Raw genomic sequence first — 25,735 nt, 5'->3', positions numbered from 1 at the left:
CAGTAGGGGTCCTGCCGGGTATTCGTAACGTGTCAACCGCTTCGGACAGTTTCGTAACATGTTACGAAGGCACCAAAACTACTTCGTTAATGTTCAAATGGTTGCTAAATTCGAATTCCGCTCTACCTAGAAACATACAAAACTCTAAAAAGTGAACCGAGGTCATCAAAGGTCAATGACCTGGCCCGACCTTCAGGTGACCTTGACACCCACCCTTGTGCATGGGACCCACATCATATCACATGTTTTAATGCTTAAAACCACGAAAAGACTGCAAAACGCGCGGCTAATGCGGGCCGACGTACGCGGCTGAATCGCGTTTCGGGTGAAACATGGTCTCAAAAAAATAGGTCACAGGTCAAAGGTCATTTGGGTCAGGGTCATGAAATTTCAAGGGTAGGTGTAAAGTTGATGAACTCAAGGGTACTGAACGTTTCGTCGCGATCGGCCGCTTTTTACGCGTTTTCGAAAAAAAATAGGGGTTGCATCAACTGGGTTGCATCAACAAATCTGTGCCGGCGAGGGTCAATCGCTCTAGCCTGTCTATCGAAAGTCATTGCTAAAAAAATCTGTTGGGGAACTTTCACGACCTGAGACGACCTCAGGGACATGAGGATGGGTCATGGGCGGCCGCAATTGTTCGATTCAGGGTGTCGAGTATAGCTGTTTCCCGATATTTGTAGTGTTTAAAATGACGTTCGTCCAAAAGAGGCGCCTTTTAATTTTCTCCTCCTGGCTTTAAATAGAGAGGGCGCAAAAATGGCCTGACCTTAGGTCACATGTATGGAATTTCCGAGATAAATATCTTATAGATACTGTTACTCTTATCAATCGCTGAAAGTTTCAAGGCGATCGTGCAGTCTGCGTCGCTATGACGATTGAAAACTGAAAAGCACTCTTCTAACTTTTGAGGTGAGGCCACTTGACGTGACTTGGTGACCTGACCTTAAGTGACCTTAGTCTAAAATTTTCACAACACGTGCAGAAAAGGGTTTTTGAGATACCTGCGAAAAACCCCAGAGTGGTGCCTAAACATCCCCCGGCCCGTCGAGGATTAAGTAGTTCACGGAAAGGAAGCCCACCTTAAAATGCATGTTTTTTCGATTTAGTCTTCATATGATCATTTGTAATATAATAATATAGTTTCCATAATAATAATAGTAAAATAATTTCCATAATAATTTGAAGCATACTTAAACTGTGGTACTTTTATAATGTTAGGAATAGCTCACTAATAACCGTTTGATTATACTTCATATGCTGTATCATTTGACGGAGGATCCATTTTCTATGTCGTCCCGGAATATGCTGCTAAAAATCAAATCTTCGGAACTGCTACGACATCTTAAGTTGGGTCGTAGCTTGGGTCGTAGGATGAATCCTAGGATTTTTGACATGAATATCAAATTATCTTAAGATTGTCGATGTGAATTAGAAGTATCCTAAATATCCAGACTGATCGTACGATAAAAAGTTAAGATGGTCAACATGAATACCAAATCGGTCGTACGATGAGAACTGATCGTAAGATGTCGACGTGAATACGGCCCCGGGACCCTCCGCATAGCAGACCAACGCCCTGACTAACTGCGCCACCAGGACTAGCGGTTTCTATGTTACGGTAAAGGAATTATAACATAGCTCTTAACGACAGTGACTGCATAAATGGTCCAACCTGTCAATAGCCTGAAAATGTAAGCTTATTACATCAACCATTTAGTATTAGAGCGCGTCTCCGAGATGCGAGATCTAGGTGTTCTCGACTGAAATGGCATTTGGTGTACGCAGTGATGGAATCGTGGAGTGGGCACAAACCTTGTCCTGGGTAGGTGCCTAATACCTATGTACCCTCCTAATGTTTTAAGCTGCTGTAGCTACATTTAGCATGTTTGCATGAGTTGACCTGATGGTACCTATGTAGAGCAGTGGTGTACAGTCTGCCTTAAAAGTACCGCGCAAAGTGACGGTGGATCCATCAAGCCTGACTGAGGTAGGGCCTGCTATAATTTGAAAGTCACCGAACCAATTGACCTAGGGAATGGACGAGGATGTGAATTGCTTCAGTTACTCAAATTTAGTAGGCCCTTCCTCGGTCAGGCATGATGGATCCACCGTCACTTTCCGCGGTACTTTTAAGACAGACTGTACGTATATGACTCCGCGTCATTAATTGGTCTTGTTCTGTTGACGGTTGTACCAAATACAGAATACAGAATAGTGTACATATTATCAAAAAGTTGTCGGTCCGTCTGTAACAAACGAAAAGTGTCATCCACATCTGGGTGTTTGCGCCGAAACGGCGCCACGCAGGAGCGTGAAATAGTGTATATTGCGGGCACGCACATGCAAATTACAACATACGCACACAAACAAAAATCTCAGTGATCATCCGTCGTTATTTCCAAAGATACCATGCTTCACACACATGTATATATCTGGCGCGAAGACCCACCCCTATGCTACAAGTTACGCTTGCGAAAGGAGTCCTATAGGAATCATATATGATAGACAGTGTCCTGTAGGACTCCTATAGGAAAGTGTCAATAGGCATATCCTATAGGATTACCTTTAGAATCCTTTGGGACATTGTCAGATGGGTGTTTATAGGAAAGTAAAGTATCATATATGAGTCTTATAACACTCCTATCTGTATAGGGCAGTATCCTAAAGCTAACTGTCATATAAGAGTCCTACAGCACTCCTATAGGAGAGTCTCCAATAGAAAACTGCCATATAGGATTCCTATAGCACTCTTATAGGACAGTGTCCTATAGGAAAGTGTTCTACAGGTGCCCTATTAAGTCCTGCAGAAAATTGTCCTATAGGACAATATCCTATAGAAATCCTATAGGAGTCCTGTAGAAGAGTGTCCTATAGGACAAATTCCTATAGGAATCCTATTGGTCCTATAGGACAGTTCGCCAGTCCTATAGGACTTTTTCGCTAGGGGTGCGCACGCGCAGGAGGCCGCTTCCGGATCTCGAGAACGGCTAGGCCGATTGCGCTTAAATTTGGTACACCTTTAGGAATCGCTTAGGAGGGTGCCGTACAAAAGTCAATTGTGACCCAATTGGCACGTGGGCACGCGCAAAATTGCACACGCGCCCAAATTTGGTGCACCGTTGGGGACCGACTAGTAGGGTGGTTCGTGCTTAAAAGGACCCTCCCACCTTTAAAAAAGTTAATGAATTGGCATAAAAGTAGTGTTGCATGGTACCTGGAGAGTGAGAAAAATGACTATCTACCAAATTTCATCGAAAAATATTAACCGGTTTTTGAGATATTAACCTGCGCACCGACGGGTGTCTGCGCCAACTTACAACCGACGGGGGGGGGGGGGCGGATGACCGCCCCCCTGAAATCTCGAGAACGAAGCAAGATAGCGACAAGCGGTAAACGGCATGGGATACGCACGGACAAGGTCTACAATTTTTACTTGGTCATTTTCAGGTCAGGTCAAAGATGACGTCACAGGGGTCAAAAAATTCAATATACTAATTGTATACTAGAGATATACTAATTGTAGCTACCAATGACCTTATAACATCCTGCTACTTTCAAAGGCCTCCGTCATCTACTGTAGCTCTGACATGGTGACAAAGTTGCAAAAAAGTGACTTGAGGTTGGGTCATTCGAAGTGACCTGGTGACCTGACCTTAAAAGTTAGGAGGTGGAAATTTGTACACCATGTGTAAAATTGATGAGAGAATAGTCATACCAAATTTCGCGGCGCGTAGCGCTGCGGTTTTCCCGCTATTCACGAAAAACCTAGGTGGGGGGGGGAGCGGCTAACGGCCCCCCCCCCGGCGGTGCGCGGGCTAAACAATTACTATTGTTTATTTTTCGTTGCCTTTGCTGTTCCTATGATGTCATTTGGAAGCAGTAATTTAGTATGTTGTTTTTTTAGCACATCAAAAGGCCTGCTTGATGTACTGAAAATGAACCTTTTCTTCAGAAAGCCTGTTTGATGTGTAATCGGTATCTTTAAAGTGCGGCAGATGTTACGAACAAACAGCATATACCACCACTGCTTCACAAAGATGTTAGGATAATAATTTAAAATCGCTTGATCTGCGCTGACGCCTAAACTTCAGAGGGGGCTTTCAAATGCATAAGCCCCTCTGAATTCAAAGTGCTGCAACTTTGAAATTAAATATCTCCGAATTAAAACTTTTCTCGATGTTGTGAGTGCCCAAAACCGGTAAGTGCAAGCCAGGGACCCCATTTTGGCTATCTCAACTCAAAACTAATGTTAACCCTCGCCCGTAGGGGAAGGTGGGGTAAGACGGCCCAGGGGGGCAAGACGGACCACCAGCCCTCCCGGCTGAACCGCTGCTGGTATCTACTGCTTTCTGCACTCACTATGTTTGTTTTCCTTCGTAACAATGGCCACCTTGAGCTCATGCTGCTAGGATGCATAGCTTTTGAGTTATTGAGAAAAATGATGTGTTTCGTCAAACCGATCTAATATAAGAGGTCTACGGGTGATTCAATTACGGCGCCTTTCTTGCATGATTAGTTTCTATTTTGCACTTAACAGTGAAGAACAAAGTTATAAACTTAGTTATAGTCACACTTTAGGAAATGCAAGGTCTTGCAATGTTGGGCTATTTGACATATACGTCATGATGATGACAGAATTTAGATTTGGGGCAAGACGGACCACTGTGGTCCATCTTACCCTGTGGTGGTCCATTGTACCCTGCATATGGGAAGTTCTTTTCCAAAACACTGACACAAGTTTAAGTAAGCTAATTTTTTAGGAAGGAGTCTTTGTTGCATGTGAGCCATGCATGCAAGTGCTCAGTTAGCATGCATTCATGCCAAACGACAATCAATACACATGTTCCCAGCTTTTAGCTGCACTTCAATCACACATGAGTAAAGAATAAAGGCTCATTTTGTTATTTTACCATTTTGGTTACTTTTTCTTACAAGAGTAGGTACAGAGCAGAAGTGTAACACACATGAACGGATAGCAGGCACTGCTGGGTGGTCCGTCTTACCCCACGTTTTTTCTTGTCTGAGTTTTTGACATGTCCCTCTTTAAGAGCATCCACCACCTAGATGTCTTTAATTTGAAATTTAGTCTTTACACATATCAACAGAGGAAGGATTGAGCGTTCCGAAGACTATAATAATATGAATTACGAGAGCAATGTAGCAAGATATGCGGCCTCAAACCTTAGCTGGTCCGTCTTACCCCACCTTCCCCTATTAGTGTTTTGCCAGCCGCGAACGTATAAGAGGGGTCCGTTGGACCATCCCCTTTGCCGTTTCGCCCCTGATCGAGTTAGAGCTTTGCGGGAAATACGAACGTGTTACCCGTGAAGAGAGGAAGCCGATAATACCCAATTTTAAGGTCCTAGGTCATCGGTTGACCTTCCAGGTCAGGTCAATGACCCAAAAGTCGGGAAAATCGGGACTCATGTTAGAACGTCGTAAAGTGTGGCTGCTATGAGGGTCTTCAGGGGGCTGATCACGAATATCATGTTAGTTTTCATCACAGACGATGTCGTCATGCACTTAGGCCAGGTCGGGCCAGGTCAGGTCAGGTCAATCAGTAGGGGTCCTGCCGGGTATTCGTAACGTGTCAACCGCTTCGGACAGTTTCGTAACATGTTACGAAGGCACCAAAACTACTTCGTTAATGTTCAAATAGTTGCTAAATTCGAATTCCGCTCTACCTAGAAACATACAAAACTCTAAAAAGTGAACCGAGGTCATCAAAGGTCAATGACCTGGCCCGACCTTCAGGTGACCTTGACACCCACCCTTATGCATGAGACCCACATCATATCACATGTTTTAACGCTTGAAACCACGAAAAGACTGCAAAACGCGCGGCTAATGCGGGCTCATACGCTGAATCGCGTTTTGGGTGAAACATGGTCTCGAAAAATAAGTCACAGGTCAAAGGTCATTTGGGTCAGGGTCATGAAATTTCAAGGGTAGGTGTAAAATTGATTAACTCAAGGGTACTGAACGTTTCGTCGCGATCGGCCGCTTTTTACGCGTTTTCGAAAAAAAAAAAAATAGGGCTTGCATCAACTTAGGGGTTGCATCAACAAATCTGTGCCGGCAAGGGTCATTCGCTCTAGACTGTCTATCGAAAGTCGTTGCTAAAAAAAAACTGTTGGGGAACTTTCACGACCTGAGACGACCTCAGGGACATGAGGATGGGTCAGGGCGCAATTTTTCGATTCAGGGTGTCGAGTATAGCTGTTTCCCGATATTTGACGTTCGTCCAAAAGAGGCGCCTTTTAATTTTCTCCTCCAGGCTTGAAATAGAGAGGGCGCAAAAATGACCTGACCTTAGGTCACATGTATGGGATTTTCGAGATAAATATCTTATAAGATACTGTTACTCTTATCAATCGCTGAAAGTTTCAAGCAGGGATGTGGAGCCGTGGAAATTTCAGACGGCTCCGGCTCCGGCTCCGGTTCCGGGTGAAATGTCATGGCGGCTCCGGCTCCGGCTCCGGCTCCGAGTAAAATGGTCCGGCTCCGGCGGCTTCGGCTCCGGCTACGGCTCCGGTTCCTACTCAGTACATCCCCTATGCGATTAATTAAATACGGGTGGGAGAAAAAAAGGCGATTGGATTGGTGCACGTTTTTTTTTTTTTTTTTTTTTTTTATAAATTTAGCTCGAATGTTTGAATGGACGGATTGACAGAGCCGGAGCCCACGCTAAGCGGAGCTTGTTGCGTAGACCCCGACCCCTACCGTCCGAACGCGCAATTCCGGGTAACGGGAGAATTTAGATGCCAAAGTTTAACGTGCCCTTCAAAGCCGGACACGGCCTGTCCCACTCAACTGACTTCAACTGGCTGCGGATGCTCCCACCAACCGCAGACCATACCCGTCAGGAGTCTCAAATATCGAGCGCCGGAGCGTCTCGAACCCGGGCTCTCACTACCGGGAGTCCAATGCTCTACCAACTGAGCTACGGGACAGGCACGTTGCTTCTGTGTTTGCGTAACAAGGCTTTTTTGAATAGGTACCACATATTTTATTGCCTTGTACTGTCAAACCGAACTATGTCAATATTTCTTTTTCCTCTTCAAAAGAAAAGAGCCGGAGTCGCCCCCTTTTTTTGACGGCTCCGGCTCCGCCTCCGGCTCCGGGCTATGTTGTTTCACGGTTCCGGCTCCGGCTCCGGGCAAAATATGCCGGCTCCGGCGGCTCCGGCTGCAGCTCCGGCTCCGGCTCTGCACCCCTGGTTTCAAGGCGATCGTGCAGTCTGTGTCGCTATGACGATTGAAAAGCACTCTAACTTTTGAGGTGAGGCCACTTGACGTGACTTGGTGACCTGACCTTAAGTGACCTTAGTCTAAAATTTTCACAACACGTGCAGAAAAAAGTTTTTGAGATACTTGCGAAAAACCACAGAGTGGTGTCTAAACATCCCCCGGCCCGTCGTGGATTAAGTAACACGGAAAGGAAGCCCACCTTAAAATGCATGTTTTATCGATTTAGTCTTCATATGATCATTTGTAATATAATAATATAGTTTCCATAATAATAGTAAAATAATTTCCATAATAACTTTGAAGCATACTAAATCTGTGGTACTTTTATAATGTTAGGAATACCTAGCTCACTAATAACCGTTTGAACAGGGGCGCGGGAACTACTTTCCGACTGGGGGGGGGGACACCATAATAGAGACTAACCTAGGGTACCCCCAAATCTAGTTTTCTCACCGGTTTTAGGCCACTTATTTTTCACCCCTCGGCTTTTTCAACAAAAAAAGAAAACATTTGCAAAAAAGTGTGGTATTCCGTCTCAAAGCTGTGGGGGCACCGCCCCCACGGCCCCAGAGTTGGGGGGCAAGCTGCCCCCACTGCCCCCCCCCCGGCTCCCGCGCCTATGCGTTTGAATATATTTCGTTTGCTGTATCATTTGACGGAGGATCCATTTTCTATGTCGTCCCGGAATATGCTGCTAAAAATCAAATCTTCGGAACTGCTAGGACATCTTAAGTTGGGTCGTAGGATGAATCCTAGGACTTTTGACATGAATATCAAATTATCTTAAGATTGTCGACGTGAATTAGAAGTATCCTAAATATCCCGACTGATCGTACGATAAAAAGTTAAGATGATCAACATGAATACCAAATCGATCGTACGATGAAAACTGATCGTAAGATGTCGACGTGAATACGGGCCGACGCCCCTGGCAATTGCGACCAATTACTTGCAAATGCCGCATTTTTGTCTGCATATATTTTGTGTGTGGCATATTCAATAAGCAAAATCACTTAAAGCCCATTATTACATGGACAGAGCGAACTTCATGCGATTACTAGCTTGAGCCTTCTCATTTGACCCTAACACAGCCTCGGCTGTTATGAACGGATGTTTTGCATGTCCGGCCACAACGTCCGATTTACAATTTTGAGAATTCCTAGCCTTTTATCAGTGCAAGCTGCATAGAAGCGTGTCAGAATTACATGCAAGGCAGCACACATCAGTGCTCGGCTTTAAATTAACTTTCTTGGCCGACATTGAACAATGCCCTGCCGAAAGTGAAACGAAAGTGAAGCAAAGATCATTCAATAATCGCATGCCGGTTGTGTGAGTGTGACTGCCAGGCTTTTATTTCCAATTTTCATAAACTTTTTCGAGGGTATGAGGGTGGGAGAATGATTGGTTTCGGAAAGTGTCACCAAATGTTCCCTTTTACCCTAAACATTGCCGTAAATAAAAAATTAAATAAAAAGTTAAAGGCAAAACACCTCTCCAATTTCCTTTACATTAAATTTCCATATCCACAGGCATCTTTTGGCATAATCTTTTTGTCAAAAATTTAATGGCCACATTTTGAAAATCAAAATTTTATCAATTAATTTTTTTTTTGAAAATTTTCAAAATATTTTGATTTATTAACTTTCTACAGTCAATGAGGATTCCAATGATGTACATATAAATGTAAGTTACTGGCCATATTTTTATATAATACGAGTCAAAAAGAGGGTTACTCTGAGCATTTTCAAAAATGCAATTGGCTATAACTCGTAAACAGTTTGCAGTATAACGCTGAAAATAGGAGATTAAGAATCTACGGTACAGATAACCCCCTAGTCGCAATTTCATCAGAATCTGAGTGGTAGGGTGTTATAGGTTGGTCGATCTGTCATGGAACGCCCCAGCTGCCTGACAGACGGTCTGACAGACGGTCTGACAGTCGGTCTGACAGTCGGTCTGACAGACGGCCGCAGACGGTCTGACAGACGGCCGCAGACGGTCTGACAGACGGTCTGACAGACGGCCGCAGTCGGTCTGACAGACGGCCGCAGACGGTCTGACAGACGGCCGCAGACGGTCTGACAGACGGTCTGACAGACGGTCTGACAGACGGTCTGACAGACGGTCTGACAGACGGTCTGACAGACGGTCTGACAGACGGCCGCAGACGGTCTGACAGACGGTCTGACAGACGGCCGCAGCTGGCTGCGGCGCGCCACGCCGCAGGCCAGTGATCCTTTGTCGAAATCCTTTGTCCGAACAGCCTCGGTGAGACGTGAACCAAGCGGCTACTTCAAAGACGGCAGCCGGCGCCCAGCTGCCCCGAGGTCACCAGCATCACTCCTTCCACACACGCACACGCACGCACACGCACACGCACACACACACACACCGGCTGCCAATCCGGCGTAATTCATCCTGAACAGGCTTATTCATCCTGAATAACCCTGTCTTACTGTCTAAGTTATGGACGCTAAGACTAAAAAAAATGCGCATTGTACGCTTTAGTCATTTCAGAACATCGTTTATTGAATGCGTATCGCTGTTCTCCCTCATCGTCGTAATACACACACATCTGTCAACGCAGCCAAGTAGTTAAGGGCGATATCGGACCAATCACCGGCCCCCGGGCCCGGTCAGCCAATGGCGATATGGGGCAAAGCTCTACCATAAGTGGAATTTAGAAAGTCGTCGCCACGATTCAGCAGTCATCGCAGAAACACCGATGGCAATTATGGGAGGCAGGGTCTGTGGGCGGCGCGGCTGGGCGTGAGTAACGGTCGTGTAGCGGCGCTATTCTATCTACACAAACTATCGACGGCTACAATATTTTACCATACAATCCTATCCTAACAGACTGCTGGGTAACACCAACAGGCAGCGCGGTGGAACTGACGGCGCGGCCCCTGCCCGCTGCCCGGCCCGTCCTCTGGCACTCCCGGGCCGCTCTCACGCGGCGGCCGACTGCTGCAGCTCCAGGTAGCGGATCTCGGCGCGCCGCCTCTGGCACAGCCGCCGCTGCTCGTGGATGTCGCTCACCAGCTGCGCGTTCTTCACCTGTCCGGAGGCGAGGGTAGCGGGTCGGTGATACGGAAACAAACCGGGCGTCGGCCACCGCCAGCACCACTGCCGACAGCACCACTGCCGCCGGCCACTGCCGACAGCTCCTCCCCCGGAACTGCCAGAGCGGCGCATAAGCAGTGACAAGGCCTGCGACCAGTGGCGTATCCAGAATCTTGAAAAGGGGAGGCCAAACCTGCTCAAGGGGCCCCACCCTTACCTTAGGGGCCCCAGTGGTAGCATACTTAAAGGTAGTGTGCCAGCTTTCCTGGACCGTATGGAGTTAATGGCCCAGATAAGGAGAACCGGATTTTTAGAACTTATCCATGCCTACAAAACTCATGGAAACGTCTTAAATTCTTCAAATTTTGAGTACCCCAGTGCGAAATTCGCCCCGACGGGTTGTCGGTCGTACCCCAACCACATTTCACACCACTATGAACAATAAACGCACACCCTGAAATCGCTATTACCGATATGCTCATCCAATCAAGTTTCGATAAACCCGTTCATCATCATCTCCTTCGGTTTCGAACACGCCTGTTAGGTGGTGCGGTAGACCGCGCCCAAAGCCAGGGCCCCGGTAACGTGAGGTAGCCGAGTCGGGGCAGCGTGCGCTGACACAAGCCGGGGCCGCGCGTCCTCCCGGTGTCATGTGATAGCCCGGGGCTGCCCGCGGGGATGCGGTAGACCGCGCCCAAAGCTGCGGCCCTGGCTTGGGTCAGCGCACGCTGCCCCGACTCGGCTACCTCACGTTACCGGGGCCCTGGCTTTGGGCGCGGCTTCTGCTCATACTTTGTGGTGCGGTGGTGGTGCGTCGGGCCGCGCGCTCTGACTTCGGCCAAGAAAAATGCGTCAGCTGATCATTGTCATTTCTGCCACTTGCGTGTGGTGAGATGGGGTCATAACTTAAGAGACGGCTTTTTCATATCAATTATTTTACATAAAATCATATTTCAAACCATAAATAATGTTCGACAGCCAAATAAAAGAAACAATACCAATACAGGCTTACAGTTTAAGCCTAAGGCTCGACATTGTGTTGTCTACGATTAGACAGCTGATAACTCATTCCCGTACGTCGTAACTCTATAATGACCTTTCCTTATTGTCACATGTGCGCCGCATTCGCGATTGTTGCCGACGCCTGTTTGCAGGTCAGCCCACTACAGTTGTTATACATATCGAAAAACCGATAAACTTTTAGGCGAAAAAGGCACTATTCCAGGCCCATTTTTGATTTTTTTTTTTGCGATATTAGGTAAAAACAGAAGCTTCTTATCCTAGGAAAAATAAAATGGGAAATCTTTCAAAGGTGGCACACTACCTTTAACCAACGCACAGGTGTGGTTCTTTGCCACTTTCGCCATGTGAGGGAGCCTTTTTGGGCACACTTGGCAATCTAAAAACTCTGAAGGCTCATTCTGGGAATCTGGCCTCTGAAAGCCCCTATTCGGTAACAGAGTGAACGACTCTGACTTCAGCTGGCCCTTTAATGGCCTCAGGAGACCCATGCTATTGCTGACCTCCCAGGGCCCCACGCTGGCTCTTGGGAGTCTGTGAGTCAGTCTGATGGCCCTATGCCGCTCTCGAACCCACGTCGGTATCTAGAAGCCCATGCTGCCCTCTGAGGGTTCCGCGCCGGCTTCTAAGGGCCACTCCTACCTCAGAGGGCTCAAACATGCATAAGATCTGAAGTATGGCTGCCGAGGCCCTCGAAGTGGCCTCTAATGGCCCGACGCCAGCCTATGAAGGCCCCGTGCTGGCTTCTGAGGGCCCAGCACCAGCGTCTGAAGTCAGATGACAGCTGGCCCCACGCTGGCCTCAGAGGGTTCACGCTGGTCAAGAGGGTCTCACACTGGCCTCAGAGGGCTCAACATTGTCTTCAGAGGGCCCCAAGCTGGTCTCAGTGGCCAGTGGGCCTCAAACTGACTTCAGAAGGTCCCTTGCCTCTGGGCTTAGAAGACCCCAAGCTGGACATAGACAGCCCCACACTGAACATGAGGGTCACACACTGACCTTAGAAGGTCCCACTTTCCTTAGAAAGACCCACAATGGACTTAGAGGGCCCCACGCTGGCCTTAGAGGGCTCCACGGCTGGCCTTAGAGGGCTGCGCGCAGGCTCCTTAGGGTTCCACGCCAGCGTCAAAGGGTCCCAAGCCCAAGTCTAAGCTTCTGTAGGACCGCCGAAGCGGCCTCTGAGGGCCTCCACGCTAGCCTCTGGGGCTCGGCCTCAGCCTCTGAGGGCCCTCAGACGGCCTGTGAGGGCCCTACGCCGGCCTCTGAGGGCCATCAAACCGCAAACACGCGCCCAGACTGACCCGGCGAGCGGTCGGGTCACCGCCGCTCGCCGGGCCAGCGCCGCCCGTGGCGGGCGCCGCAACTACGGATAGTTTGACGTAGTTGACTTCATTTAATGACTTAATGACGTAATGACTTTATTTAAGCTTGGGCCAGTACTTCGCATAAGGCCCTGAAGGTCGTTTCTCTTGGGACACCCAAGCATGCACGTACCCAGGATTTCGCCCAGAAGGGGACAACCTGCTCTCGAAGGGGCCCCGGGTTACCTGGGGGCCACTGACAACCCAGGCAGGGACGTATCCAGAACATTTCGATGGGGGGGGGGGATTGGGCACAGTGGGTCCGGTCCCCCTTGCGGACGGGTCCCTCCGTCTGTCTGTCTCACTGTCTGTCTGTCTGTCTAAGGCCTGAGAAAATGTGGAAAATTGGCAGACAACAGGGGCGGATCTAGGATTTCGATAGGGTGGGGGCAGTCAAGCACAGGGGCGGCACATTTTCCGCCAAAGGGGGCGGCATTTATAGGGTCTGTTTCAGTCCAGTGGAAAAAAACGAGCTTGGCGGCCGTAACGAGACGCAGCGATTGATATTCAAATTTAGGGTCTCAGGTCAACTGGTGACCTCTGGTCAGGTAAATTACCCTAAAGTCGGGTTTTTGTTTTTGGCAAATAATTTTGCAAACAAATGGCCATAGCGCAAAAATTTAGGTATAATCGTATTCCTCTCAAGCTGTGTCGAATGTTGTGGGTACTTTTTGTTCGGTAAAGGTCACAATCAAGATTGACACAAAGGTCGTCAGGTCAAGCCCCCTCAGGACACTGTTCGGACTAGGTCAGGTTGCATAATGCATATCAATCGATTTGGAAGCTCATTGCAATCACAATGGTGCCTTTCCCGACTCTAGCTTAATTTGGTCGAAAGTTATTAACGAAAAACGATTATGACCCAAAAGAACGTCCCCTGTGACGTTCTCTGTGGCGTCATACAAGAACAAAACGCCAAAATAAGGCAGGGAATCCTTTGACGAGCGTATGAAAACACATTTATTTGCGTCTTCGGGCGGATTCTATAACAACTATATGTTCCAAAAAGAGCAAGTTCAGTAGTTCCCCAATAGGTTTATAATGGGGGAGGTCAGGTGACTGACCTGACCCAAGATGAATTGTACGAACAACCCAAGATATACGAAGTATGAGTACCCGGGAGCTTGTTACTTTCTGAAAGTGTCATCATCCTCGCCGACACTTTGCCTGGCTGTAACCGCCGCCCAGAGGTCATTGAGCAGCGATGTTTTCTTTTCCCCAATTTGCCGCCTCCAATTAATAGAACCTTGAACAGGGCGTGGCACGCGGTGAAGCGTGGCCATTGACACGTACGATTGTGATACTGGGACGTCAGATCCCACAAAAGTAAGATTATTGTCCATTGATAATTGATTAATGTATGCAATGCTTTGAAATGATTGGTTTTTGTGTTGTTCGTGTGTCCATGTGTATTATTTTTTGTTGATACTATTGTTTGTTTCAGGTTTTACGTACAATATAGCGGCACCTAGTAGAATGGCGGTTTATTTGTAGAAATTGATTTGAATGGCCGTTACAGTAAAACTTTTGGATCTAGTCCTGATTTTGAGAGACTTTGTAGTTGAAAGATTGTCTTTATTTTCTTCTTTTAACAGTTTCAGTTGCACTGAATGAATATCAACTGGTTGTAGATTCTAGGGCAGTCAGTGGTTACGCAGGGTTGTTAGTAGGATTCCCCCTGTCGTATCATGCATGATGGTTGACTAGTAGAGGTGTTTGTAGCTAGACACACCTGTATTTGTCACTTTGACCTTGAGTTTTGGCCTCAGCACCTGGACGTCTGACCTTGATGTGTTAACACTGGTTTTGGGTCACAATTTTTTGTGCTTCATTTTTATTTTGTTATTGCAGTATTTAAACTATTATTTGCACCTCTTACATTTATTTAAGTAGTGAAACTAAATCCTGTGCCATCTTTTCTTGAGCAATTCCTTGCCTGGTCCACAATGAGTGACGAACAGAGGATGTTGTCTGCGAAGGGCAGGGAGCTGCGGACAACTGAGAAAGGTAGATGCTACCAGGCTGCTCAGAAGTCAAAGCTGTACAAGCAGTTATTGAAGAAGCTGAGATCACGTGGCAGCTTACTGTTGGAGTCTGTTGAGCAGGAAGAAAAGCCACAAGTGATCAGGAAGGACTTTGATGTCTGGAAGCATGATTATGTTGATTTTGTGCAAACATATGAAGTGATATGCTCCCTGATGGAGGGTGAAGAGAGAGAAAACCTGGATCATGACAAGAACCTCACTGAAGTGAATGAGCTGAAAGGCAAGGTGGAGGCTCACCTGTCTTCAGTCTCCGCAGATGATGCTACTCCTGCAAGATCTGACGCTGGTGGATCACGTTCAAGCAAGTCATGTGCCGGCAGTGAAGTAAAGGCACAGGTTGTGCTCATGAAGCTCAAGATGCAGCAGGACAGAGCAGAGCTGGAAGCAAGAGCTGCAATGAGTAGAAGAAGGCAGCATCTGAAGCAAAAACAAGAACAGCTGCTGCTGGAGCAAGAACAACTGGATATAGAAACAGAAATGAACATAAATGAAGCCAAGCTGAGGGTGGTTGACCAGTTTGATGTTGACAGGGAGGAGGGAGCAAGTCAAGACCCAAGTGATGAAGTTGGACCTGGTGCAAAGGAGGAGAATACTGAAGTGGTCACTGGAACTGGAGCAGTACCAAGAAATGATGTCTCCATTGATGCTGCAGTCCAAGTGAAGGATAATGTCCAAGGTACAGGAAGAAACGACAAGACAGCCAATGGTCGAGTGGAGGATGATGAACCCAGCACTCAAGCAGCACTACACAGACTGGCAGATCTGCTTACTGAGCGACACAATGGTAGTAGGCTTCCCGTGCTGGAACCAGGCATCTTCAGTGGCAACATTGAGGAGTTTCCAATGTGGCTGAAGTCTTTTGAAACCTATATTGAACATCAGACATCCTCTCCCATCGAACGCCTTCACTTTCTAGGAAAGTACACAGCGGGTGAAGCCAAGACAGCCATCCTGGGCCTGCTCCACCTGAGGACAGATGATGCTTACTCGCAGGCGAAGGCGAGACTGAATGACAGGTTCGGAAACGACTTCATCATATCCAACACGTATCGCATGAAGTTGAGGAGCTGGCCCGCAATCAAAAATGAACATGGGCGTCGCCACCACTACGGACACTACGGACAGTGTCCGTACAAGTTTTGGAAGGCCCGGAAACTTGTACGGAATGTCCGTACAAGTTTCGTCGACCGCAAATGCAGTCTTCGCACATGTTTGAAGCAGGTTAAAGTTTATCAGGCCCCTATTTGTGGTTAAAGTCAAAAGTTACGATCCAAGGCCGCCCCAAAGTCAATGTCACGCAAGAGTAGGTATATAGGGTGTAACGAAGTTATTCGGACATCTATTTCTTATTTATCTATCTATTAACTCAGCCCGGCCGCGACCGCTAAAGCCGCGCTTTGCCAAGTGGTTAGGAGAGTTGTCAAGATAACGACAAGCATACGACAACAATCAATCTGCAGATTGACTTGTATTCTTGGCAAGGCATGGATAATAAGAACTAGAAGGCCCACATCATGACCCACCAGCCCAACACTATCCACCCCTTAACTTGGTTCTTCTGCCTATCAAACTGAAAAAGACAACGCAATGGACGGGAAAATAGCTAGTGCACCACCTTTGGCCTCACGCCAAGACACATCCACTGCACTGGTCGAGGGAAGACATGAGCGTTTGGTGGAGTGGGCAGCTATTCGCGCTGTATTGTCCTTTGAACCGTCAAAGCGGCTTGTGTTGGCTGCCAGTAACTCATTACTCAAACGTGCCGGCCGTCACCGGCGTCAAACATCCGGCCAAGATCCAGATCTGGGACATGTTCAGCTTATGTGCGATGTTCCAGCTGTGCATTGTGTCACAGAAGACCACCTTCAGTGACGAGTATTACCGAAGCAGCATCCTGGCAAACAAATAATTGGAGCCGCTCAACCGGACGGCACGGGAGGGCTCGATTTCTAAAAACGCATTGATTTTGATTCAAGCCACGCTGCCTTCGTGCAGGCTGGAGCGCTACATTTAAGTCCGTAGGAGAATCAGAAGTGACATCAGGAGAAGCTCTTATCCTTCTGGACTAACGGGCGCCGACTTGGAAATAGTTGTCATCCTGATTTCATAGAGATCTTAAGGATTTTTGTTCAGCGGGAAGTGAATAAGGGGACACCCGGCACCAGGACCGCCCAACTGTATGTGAGCACATACATGCTAATACGGCGTCTGTCCACATCAAACCCACTTCTTGAAAACCCAGTAGCTGGAATGTTACAGGCATTTCTAAATCTTATGAAAGCTGGCGATATCTTCATCAAAAGGAAAACCTCAGGCTGTCTTGTTTCTTAATCACAGCGGGAAGAAAGGTGACCGGATAATTTCGTTACACCCCGTATCCTTCTATAGGCTATTTTACTGATACGTCAGTCATATTACCCTAATTATGTCACTTTTGTCATCCTGAGGCTCTAAATGAATGCTTAGATCAAAAGGAATGACAAAATCGTAGCCAGTGACTTCAAATACAGCAAATGAGACTGATCATGTGTAAACGTCAACCAAAGGCCATTCGAGGTCACATGAGGTCAACATAAAACTTGACCTTTTCAAACAACCTATATGTCATTCGACGTGTCTTGACATGACCAATGCGTTGGTACCACTGCTTTAGGTCTAGGACCTTTTTTGGTGAAGAAATCTGCAAAAAAGCCGCAGCTCGGGGTCGCTAACCTAACCTTTGACCTAATGTCGCTAACTCTTTGACCTAATGTAGGTTGGTATCAATTCTTTTTTTTGTCCCATCCTACCTATTGAATTGTCCACCATGTGAAACATAGTGGAACAGGTATGCAGGAGTGCCCTTCCATGCCCATGTGACCTGGCTACGTTAAATACCATAGAACTTCATTCAACGAGGGGAATTCAAGCACATTAGGTCACATCACTCCCCGCTCTTTTTTTTAGCTATGGACAGCCCGCCACCACAGGTATTAGTAAAAAGGTTACCCCTGGGGACCCAGCAGACAGATAGCATGGCTAGTGACGTCCGCTGAGTACCCAGGGCTGACAATGGTTAGGTACTAGGATAAGGACAAAAAGAGACGAAATATGAAAAAGCAAACAATGCATGTAAAATGTGTTTCTATTTTTTCCCCAAAACCACTAGGCATTCGGGGGCTATCGCAACTATTCGTCCGAGGCGTGTATGTGGGGGGGGGGGGGGGAGGACGAAAAACACCCTCCCTGGGTCCGCGTGGGTTAACGCATCTGACGAGTATTACGGCTGACAGAATATGTCCGTACAAGTTGGGGACCCGTGGCGACGCCCTTGAAAATGAAGATGGTCGTGCTCTCAGAGACTATGCTGATTTCCTCGAGCACTGCCAAGCGGCAGCTGCGGGTCCTCTTCGCCACCTAGGAATCCTGGATGACTACCTGGAAATTCAGATGATGGTGAAGAAGCTGCCCAAGTACCTGGTGGACAGATGGAAGAGGGAGGTGGACAAGTGGCTCTACGATGAAAAGGGCGTTGCTAAAAGGAGACATCCACCGTTCTCAGAGTTTGTCCGTTTTGTCGGCATCGAAGCCAGGATTGCTTGCGGACCAGTGGATGTACCCAAGTGTGAAGAAACGCGGCAAGTCCCACAGAAGACACAGAGTAAGGCCAGGACTTTCATGTCCACAACGGGTGTGAAGAGGGCCAATGGAGGAACTCAAGTTGACACAAGGAAGCCTTCAACATGCGAACTGTGTCAACACCAGCACAAGATCAGCGACTGCGACACCTTCAAAAGGATGACTGGAACTGAACGGAACAGCAAGGTCAACGAGCTGGGACTGTGTCGAGGCTGCTTAAGAAGAGGACACAGGTGGAGGGAATGCCGCTCAAGATGCAAGTGTGATGAATGTGGCAGGTGGCACCCTACGATTCTGCATGATGAGTCACTTCTCAAGAAAGCTGAGGTTCAGCCTGAAGGCCAACAGAGGACGTCCCACGTGGCACCGCAGGCGACTTCATTCTGCTCGGGCTCTGTGTCAGATGCTGAAGGAGGAGGCTGCTGTCACTCACTGGTGGTGCCAGTGCTACTGAGTCATGTTGACAACCCGGAACACAGCGTGCTGGTGTATGCTGTACTGGACGCTCAGTCTGATGCCTGTTTTGCTTCAGAGCCTGTTTGTGAAGCCCTGAAAGTCGACGGAAGAGCCACGAAACTGGAGCTGAGCACTATGACGGGGAAGTCGGTCATCAGCAGCCGAGCGGTACAGGGTCTGGTGATCCAGCCCCTGACAGCAGATGAAGCCATCAGACTGCCATCAACCTACACTCGTCCTGAAATCCCATGCTCCAAGAAGGTCGTTCCTAAAAGGGAGACAGCCATGAAGTGGAAGCATCTGGAGAGAGTAGCCAGTAAAATGCCGGAGTTCTTCCCTGACGCACCAGTGGCTCTGCTTTTGGGGACCAACTGTTCACGCGCCATCAAGCCACTGGACGTGGTTTCTGGTAAGGACGACGAGCCCTGGGCGATCCGAACCCACCTGGGGTGGGGCATCGTTGGCTGTCTCGGTGGGAGCAACGACCCGGACGCGACGTGTCATCTGGTGGACACTAGCGATGGTCACCCCAAACGTTGTCATTTCGCCTTCAGATCACAGGTGCGCGAGGTGAGCCCACTGGAGGTGCTGAAGGTGCTCGAATCCGACTTCCAGGAGACTGGCCGAGAGGATAAGACAGCTTTATCGATCCAGGATCAACAGTTTGTGAAGAAGATGAGTGAGGGACTCGAGCACCGCGAGGATGGCCATTTTCAGATGCCGCTGCCACTGAAGAATGACAAAGTGTCCATGCCAAACAACAAGACAGTCGCCATGCAAAGACTCAAAGGACTGAAGGCGAAGCTGGTGAGAAACGAGGCCTACAGACACGACTACACCGGCTTCATGGCGGCGACGTTAGAGAAGGGCTACGCAGAGAAAGTCCCCAGTGAAGAACTGGAGCTGGATGATGGCAGGGTTTGGTACATTCCGCATCACGGGGTGTACCACCCACAAAAGAACAAGATTAGAATCGTATTTGACTGCAGTGCAGAGTTTCGGGGTCACGTGCTAAACAGCCACCTCTTACAGGGACCGGACCTCACAAACAGCCTCACCGGAATCCTGTGCCGTTTCCGTAAGGAGCCTGTGGCGGTTTCCTGCGACTTGGAGGCGATGTTCAACCAAGTGGGAGTCGACGTCAGGGATCGCAACTTGCTCAGGTTCCTGTGGTGGGAGGATGGCGATTTGAAAAGAGACCCAACTGAGTACCGGATGAAGACTCACCTATTCGGTGCCACCTCGTCACCCGCGTGTGCAATGTTTGCACTCAGAGCTGCTGCTGACTGTCGGCGAGGTGACACTGAAAGAGAGGCCGCCGACTTTATGAAAGGTGATTTCTATATTGACGACGGTCTCATCTCTGTACCAGACGCCGAGACAGCGGTCAAACTGATTGACACGACCAGAAAGCTCTGCGCACGTGGAGGCTTCACTGTTCACAAGATCCTCTCGAACAGCATTGATGTCGTGAAGTCGGTGCCGATGGAGAGTCGCTGCGCTGGACTTCGGAGTCTAGATGTCGGTTCCGGTGATCTTCCCGTTGAGCGGACTCTGGGAATCGACTGGGACACGGACACCGACATGTTATCCATCCACGTCACGCCAAGAGTCAGAGAAGTGACCAGAAGAGGAATACTATCAGTAGTAAGTTCGTTTTTTGATCCACTGGGCCTGGTGTCTCCTTTCATTTTGAGAGGGAAATTGCTACTGAGGGAGCTGTGTCGTGAGGGCTGCGGATGGGACGATCCCGTGCCCAGCGATGTGGCTGACGCATGGAAGGAGTGGATGGAGAGTATGTTGGCTCTGAAGATCGTGAGTGTTCCACGATGCTATGTGGAAGGTGGGCTGCAGGACAAGATGACTGTAGAGCTGCATCATTTCTCCGACGCCAGCGCTGTGGGCTACGGGCAGTGCAGTTACGTGAGGACGGTTGACCAAAATGGACTGGTCAACTGTTCACTGATCATCAGCAAGGCTCGTGTGGCACCAACCAAGCCGGTTACGGTGCCAAGGCTCGAGTTGACCGCTGCCGTACTCTCTGTGAGGATGAGCAAGTTCCTCCAGGACGAACTGAAGCTGCAGCACCTACAAGAGTTCTACTGGACAGACAGTAAGGTGGTGTTAGGCTATATTTCGAACGAAGCGAGACGTTTTCACGTTTATGTCGCGAATCGAGTTCAGGAAATTCGCAACCATACTGAGCCAAGTCAGTGGAGGCACGTGACAAGTGAGGAGAATCCAGCCGATCTTGCCTCCCGAGGCATCAGAGCCGAGGAACTGGTGGAGAGTGCCTTGTGGTGGCACGGACCTGCCTTCCTGTCCCGTGCGGTCCTGCCGGAGGGCGAGGGACCACGGGAGGTTGGAGACGAAGATCCTGAGGTGAAGTCACGCTCTGCTTTCAGCTTCGCCACAGCAGTGCGGGAGGAGTTCGCTGGAATTCCGAAGAGGCTCGAGTACTTCTCTAGCTGGGTGCGAGCCAAGCGAGCAGTAGCGACGTGCGTCCTGTACGTGAGGAAACTTCACCACCTCGTGATGATGAAGAGGAGTGCCGTGCAGTCACGAGATGTTCCCAAAACGCAAGTCGGAGTAGAAGAACTGGAAGAAGCAGAGAGGATCATTCTGACAGCATTGCAGCGACAGGAGCTGCCAGGTGAAGTCGACCGCGCTGGACGATCGGGACAGGCAAGGACGGTGGGAGCCGGCCGGCGGACCGCCACGGTTCCCAAGGAGTTGTCTCGTCTCGATCCAGTTGTGCGAGACGGGTTGATCTGTGTTGGTGGGAGGCTTCGCAGGAGCGGTTTTCCAGAGAGTGAGGTGCACCTTGTTATCATCCCCAACCGAAGCCACGTGACGTATCTGATCGTCAAGGAGTGCCATGAGAAAGTCGGACATGCTGGGCGAGGACTCACTCTCGCTCGACTGAGGTCATCTGGCTACTGGGTCGTCGGAGGGAGACGATCGGTGGCACGCCTGATTCTGAAGTGTGTCAACTGCAAGAAGCTCCGTGGCCACGTTCTGAATCAGAAGATGGCCGACCTGCCGCATGACAGACTGGAACCTGCGGCGCCTTTCACCTATTCAGGCGTGGACTTGTTTGGTCCATTCCTGGTACAGGAGCGACGGAGTGAAGTGAAAAGGTGGGGCGTTCTCTTCACGTGCATGTCGTCTCGGGCAGTGCATATCGAGACGGCAAACTCACTGTCGACGGACTCTTTTCTTAACGCCTACAGACGGTTTGTGAGCCGAAGAGGCCCGGTGAGGGTGCTACGAAGTGACAGAGGCACAAACTTCGTGGGCGGGAAGAGAGCCTTAGAGCAGGCTTTGGACGAGATGGACGACGACAGGATACGCAGAGAGCTGGTGAAGGAGAACTGCGACTGGGTCATCTTTCGGATGAATGTCCCCACAGCCAGCCACGCAGGAGGCGTCTGGGAGCGCATGATTCGCTCCGCTCGGGCTGTCTTGGGCGGTCTCGTTCAGGAATGTCACGGGGCTCGGCCGGATGACGAGCTCCTGAGAACGCTGCTCTGCGAAGTGGAAGCTATCGTTAATAGCAGGCCCCTCACATCCTTCAACATGACTCCCGATGAACCCCACCCAATCTCACCCATGACTCTACTAACACAGAAATGTAATGTAGTGCTTTCGCCGCCTGGTGCCTTTCAGAGGACTGACGTCTACTGCCGTCGTCGCTGGCGACGCGTCCAGTACCTGGCAAACCGGTTCTGGCAACGATGGCGCTCCGAGTTCCTCCCGAGTCTCCAGGAAAGGAGGAAATGGGCGACAGCGCACGAGAACATCGAACTGGACAGCGTCGTGCTCGTTGTCGACGACAACTCTCCCCGCTGCAAGTGGATGCTGGGGCGCGTCACGCGGCTTCATCCGTCCGACGACGGATTCGTCCGGCGGGTCGCCGTACGCACGAAAGACGGAACATATGATCGACCGATACAGAAGCTGGTGCGGCTCCTCCCGTAGGCGCCGACTTCGGTGGCGCTCGGCGGAGCTGGTGGCTCCGCGCGCTGCTGGTGGCTCCGGCGGCGCTCTGCGGGGCCGGGCCGCGCGCTGGTGGTGGCTTCGGCGGTGCTTGAGCAGAGTTGGCGGCTGCAGCCATCGACGGCGCTCAGTGGGGGCTGAACTGTGCGCAGCTGTCGGGCTGAACTGTGTAGCTGCTGCGTAGCCTGGACTGCTGCGTAGCCTAGACTACTGCTGCGACCCTGAGCGTTGCGCGTGGGGCTGTCTGTGGCTCTGCCAGTGACGACAGTGGCTCATTTGATGACAGTGGCTCAGACGTTGAAGGTTTAACTGAGACATACAGTCATGCAGTGCCTCAGAGCCTGCGACATAAACAGTTAACAGCCACCGACAGTGTGGTGGTTGTTAGTGCGTTGTGAACTGAGGAGAGTGGCACGTCAGCCGACGAGTGAGCTGACTAGTATGTGTTGGCGCTACGTATCGTGAGTGGCTGCCGAGTGACGCTTAGTGATGGACGACGGGCAACTCTCGTGACATAAGATGATTTCAGTTTACCACCATCTTTACCGTCGTCGGTCGTGTTGCGCAAATGTGGACTGTCTTGTTATAGAATCGTGACCGATTGGTGGGAGTGTAACCGCCGCCCAGAGGTCATTGGGCAGCGATGTTTTCTTTTCCCCAATTTGCCGCCTCCAATTAATAGAACCTTGAACAGGGCGTGGCACGCGGTGAAGCGTGGCCATTGACACGTACGATTGTGATACTGGGACGTCAGATCCCACAAAAGTAAGATTATTGTCCATTGATAATTGATTAATGTATGCAATGCTTTGAAATGATTGGTTTTGTGTTGTTCGTGTGTCCATGTGTATTATTTTTTGTTGATACTATTGTTTGTTTCAGGTTTTACGTACAATATAGCGGCACCTAGTAGAATGGCGGTTTATTTGTAGAAATTGATTTGAATGGCCGTTACACTGGCGTTGGCGGCGTTGCGAAGTTGCAACATTTTTTTGACAGTGCAGACTGCAGAGTGGGTAAGCTGACAGGGTGGCCTAAGGCCCGAAGGGGACATCGCCCAACTTTTTCGCTGATACGCTCCATGGCAGCTCTAGTAAGGGACAAGGGGCAAACGAAAAATTCCAGTATCATTACATCAGTTTTTGATGGACATAAGTGTTAAAAGAGCGTCATTTGAAGAGCATGTCGGACTGGGTATGTGGTGTGCCGGCGAGGGTGGGAATTGGGGCCGGCCGGCCGGCGGGCGGGCGCTACCTGCAGCTGCTGGTTGAGCTCGATGACGTGCCGCAGCTGGCCGACCAGCTCCTCCTCCGAGTCGCTGTCGTCGCTGGCGTCCGCCGACGAGTCGTCGCTGCTGTCCACCGAGTACGTCCTGCAACACGCGCCGCCCGTCAGCTCGGCGCACAGCCGGCGCCGGCACACGTACCCAGCCACCGGCGGCCAGCAGCTCAGGCCAGCAGCGCGCCCGCACGGCTGCAGCTCACCGGTACTTGTAGAGCGTCTCCATCTCGCGGATGGTGTCGCGCAGCCGGCCGATCTCTGTGCGCTCGGCCGCCAGCCGGCTGCGCAGTTCGCGGCCGCTCGACTCCAGCTCGTCCTCCTCCAGACGCAGCAGCACCAGCTGGCGCACCAGCTCGGGCACCAGCTCGGGCACCAGCTCGGCCGGCTCTGCGGCACACAGGCGCACCGTCACCCTGACATCGGCTAAACCAGTCGTCCGAGACGCATTCGAGCGAAAATGACCGACCAAATAAACATTTAATAAATAGCAGACGTTTCGGCTACAGGGTGCTTCGTTGGGGGAGTAGGTGGGTATTGGGTAAGTCACCTGTCTCATGAGAATGTTCGTTAGACTCCACCGCAAAAACGCTGTAGCAACCAGAACTCGTAATGGCTGGGGTCTACATAGCAAGGAACTGAGCATTTTTTCTTCGACACAGTTTGCGGGATCCTCCGTTTTAGGAAATCAGCCCCCCCCCAGGTTTTACGAAAATAGCTACGCGCCGCCAAATTTGGCATAGCCTCTCTCGGGCATCCTTCTGGCACCTTCCCTGAAAATTTTGGTTCACAGTCATTTCATGTCAGCCCGTATTGTCAGGTCACAATGTGACAAAAACAACAGTACAATGTCAGGGTAAAATTGGACTAGCTTAGCGGCAACGGAACCACACAATTTTTCGCTAATAGCGTAAGCACTGTAGCACGAAACGCTACCGGGGCATATACTTGACACGTGTCCTGCGAGTTTTGAATCTCAGTGACCTAAGGTCAGACATGAATGAGATGATACTGGATCAGTGTCTCGTGGAAATTAACATTAGCCGTATTTACATAGGAGTTAAATGGAGGTTCCCCTAATCCTCCCCTACTTCTCCCCTTTCTCCAGATCGAATTTTAGGGTAAGTATCCCGCGAGTTGCTGGGGGGGGGGCGTTAAACGCCCCCACTTTTTTCGCCGGGCCATAGCATAAAAACGGCGCGCCGCAGGCGCGCCAAATTTTGGGTACCTGTAGGGAATTGATTGAAGATTATTGTGACAAAGTTTCAAAAAAATCGGTCGGAAAATTTTTGAGATATCGAGGTTTTAGTGACGTCATGATTTCTGAGTTTTCGACCAAAAACGGCATATGTTCAAAAAATCATATAAAATCACAGAATAGACATACAGACATGCCGTAAACGCCATTAGACTGCCAATGCCATGAACAATCAAATGGCTATCTTCGATTATTGATTATCGTTCCGCATTTTCCAAAATCTTGAACTGAATCTTGGCAATTTCTCGTGACTACTTCACGACCATGATACATGAATTTCTTAAATTGAACTTTTTGGGCCAAACACGTACACATATGATAAAATGAATGTCACCATCGTGTTCTACGCCCCAAATTACCCATAAAACATGTGTCACAGGCTGCGAA

General features: G+C 49.5%; 2 protein-coding genes across 2 annotated transcripts in view; one reads left to right on the top strand and one right to left on the bottom strand.

Moving 5' to 3' along the window:
• Positions 1-9,760: 9,760 nt before the first annotated feature.
• Positions 9,761-25,735, bottom strand: part of LOC122389205 (ralA-binding protein 1-like) — an 85,445-nt gene continuing 69,470 nt past the window's right edge. Inside the window, exons 8-10 of the mRNA XM_043380985.1 lie at positions 24,297-24,480; positions 24,067-24,184; positions 9,761-10,310 (exon numbers count right to left, since the gene is read on the bottom strand). Of these exons, the coding sequence (XP_043236920.1) occupies positions 10,203-10,310; positions 24,067-24,184; positions 24,297-24,480 (410 nt within the window). The 3' untranslated portion in view covers positions 9,761-10,202. The remainder of the gene's footprint in view (positions 10,311-24,066; positions 24,185-24,296; positions 24,481-25,735) is intronic.
• On the top strand, positions 20,437-23,770 carry LOC122389204. The gene is made up of 2 exons (XM_043380984.1): positions 20,437-23,577; positions 23,695-23,770. Exon 1 carries the CDS (start codon positions 20,602-20,604, stop codon positions 22,792-22,794), a length of 2,193 nt encoding a protein of 730 aa, XP_043236919.1. The 5' UTR covers positions 20,437-20,601; the 3' UTR covers positions 22,795-23,577; positions 23,695-23,770.

Source organism: Amphibalanus amphitrite, unplaced genomic scaffold (assembly GCF_019059575.1).
Source record: "Amphibalanus amphitrite isolate SeventyFive unplaced genomic scaffold, NRLGWU_Aamphi_draft 000348F_arrow, whole genome shotgun sequence".
Taxonomy (NCBI): domain Eukaryota; kingdom Metazoa; phylum Arthropoda; class Thecostraca; order Balanomorpha; family Balanidae; genus Amphibalanus; species Amphibalanus amphitrite.
Note: the sequence above shows the minus strand (reverse complement) of the source record. Positions and strands in the feature narration are given on the sequence as shown.

What these genes read in the sequence shown, in the direction of transcription:
- LOC122389204 (XM_043380984.1), top strand. Translation starts at nt 20,602, where the DNA reads ATGGAGAGTATGTTGGCTCTGAAGATCGTGAGTGTTCCACGATGCTAT.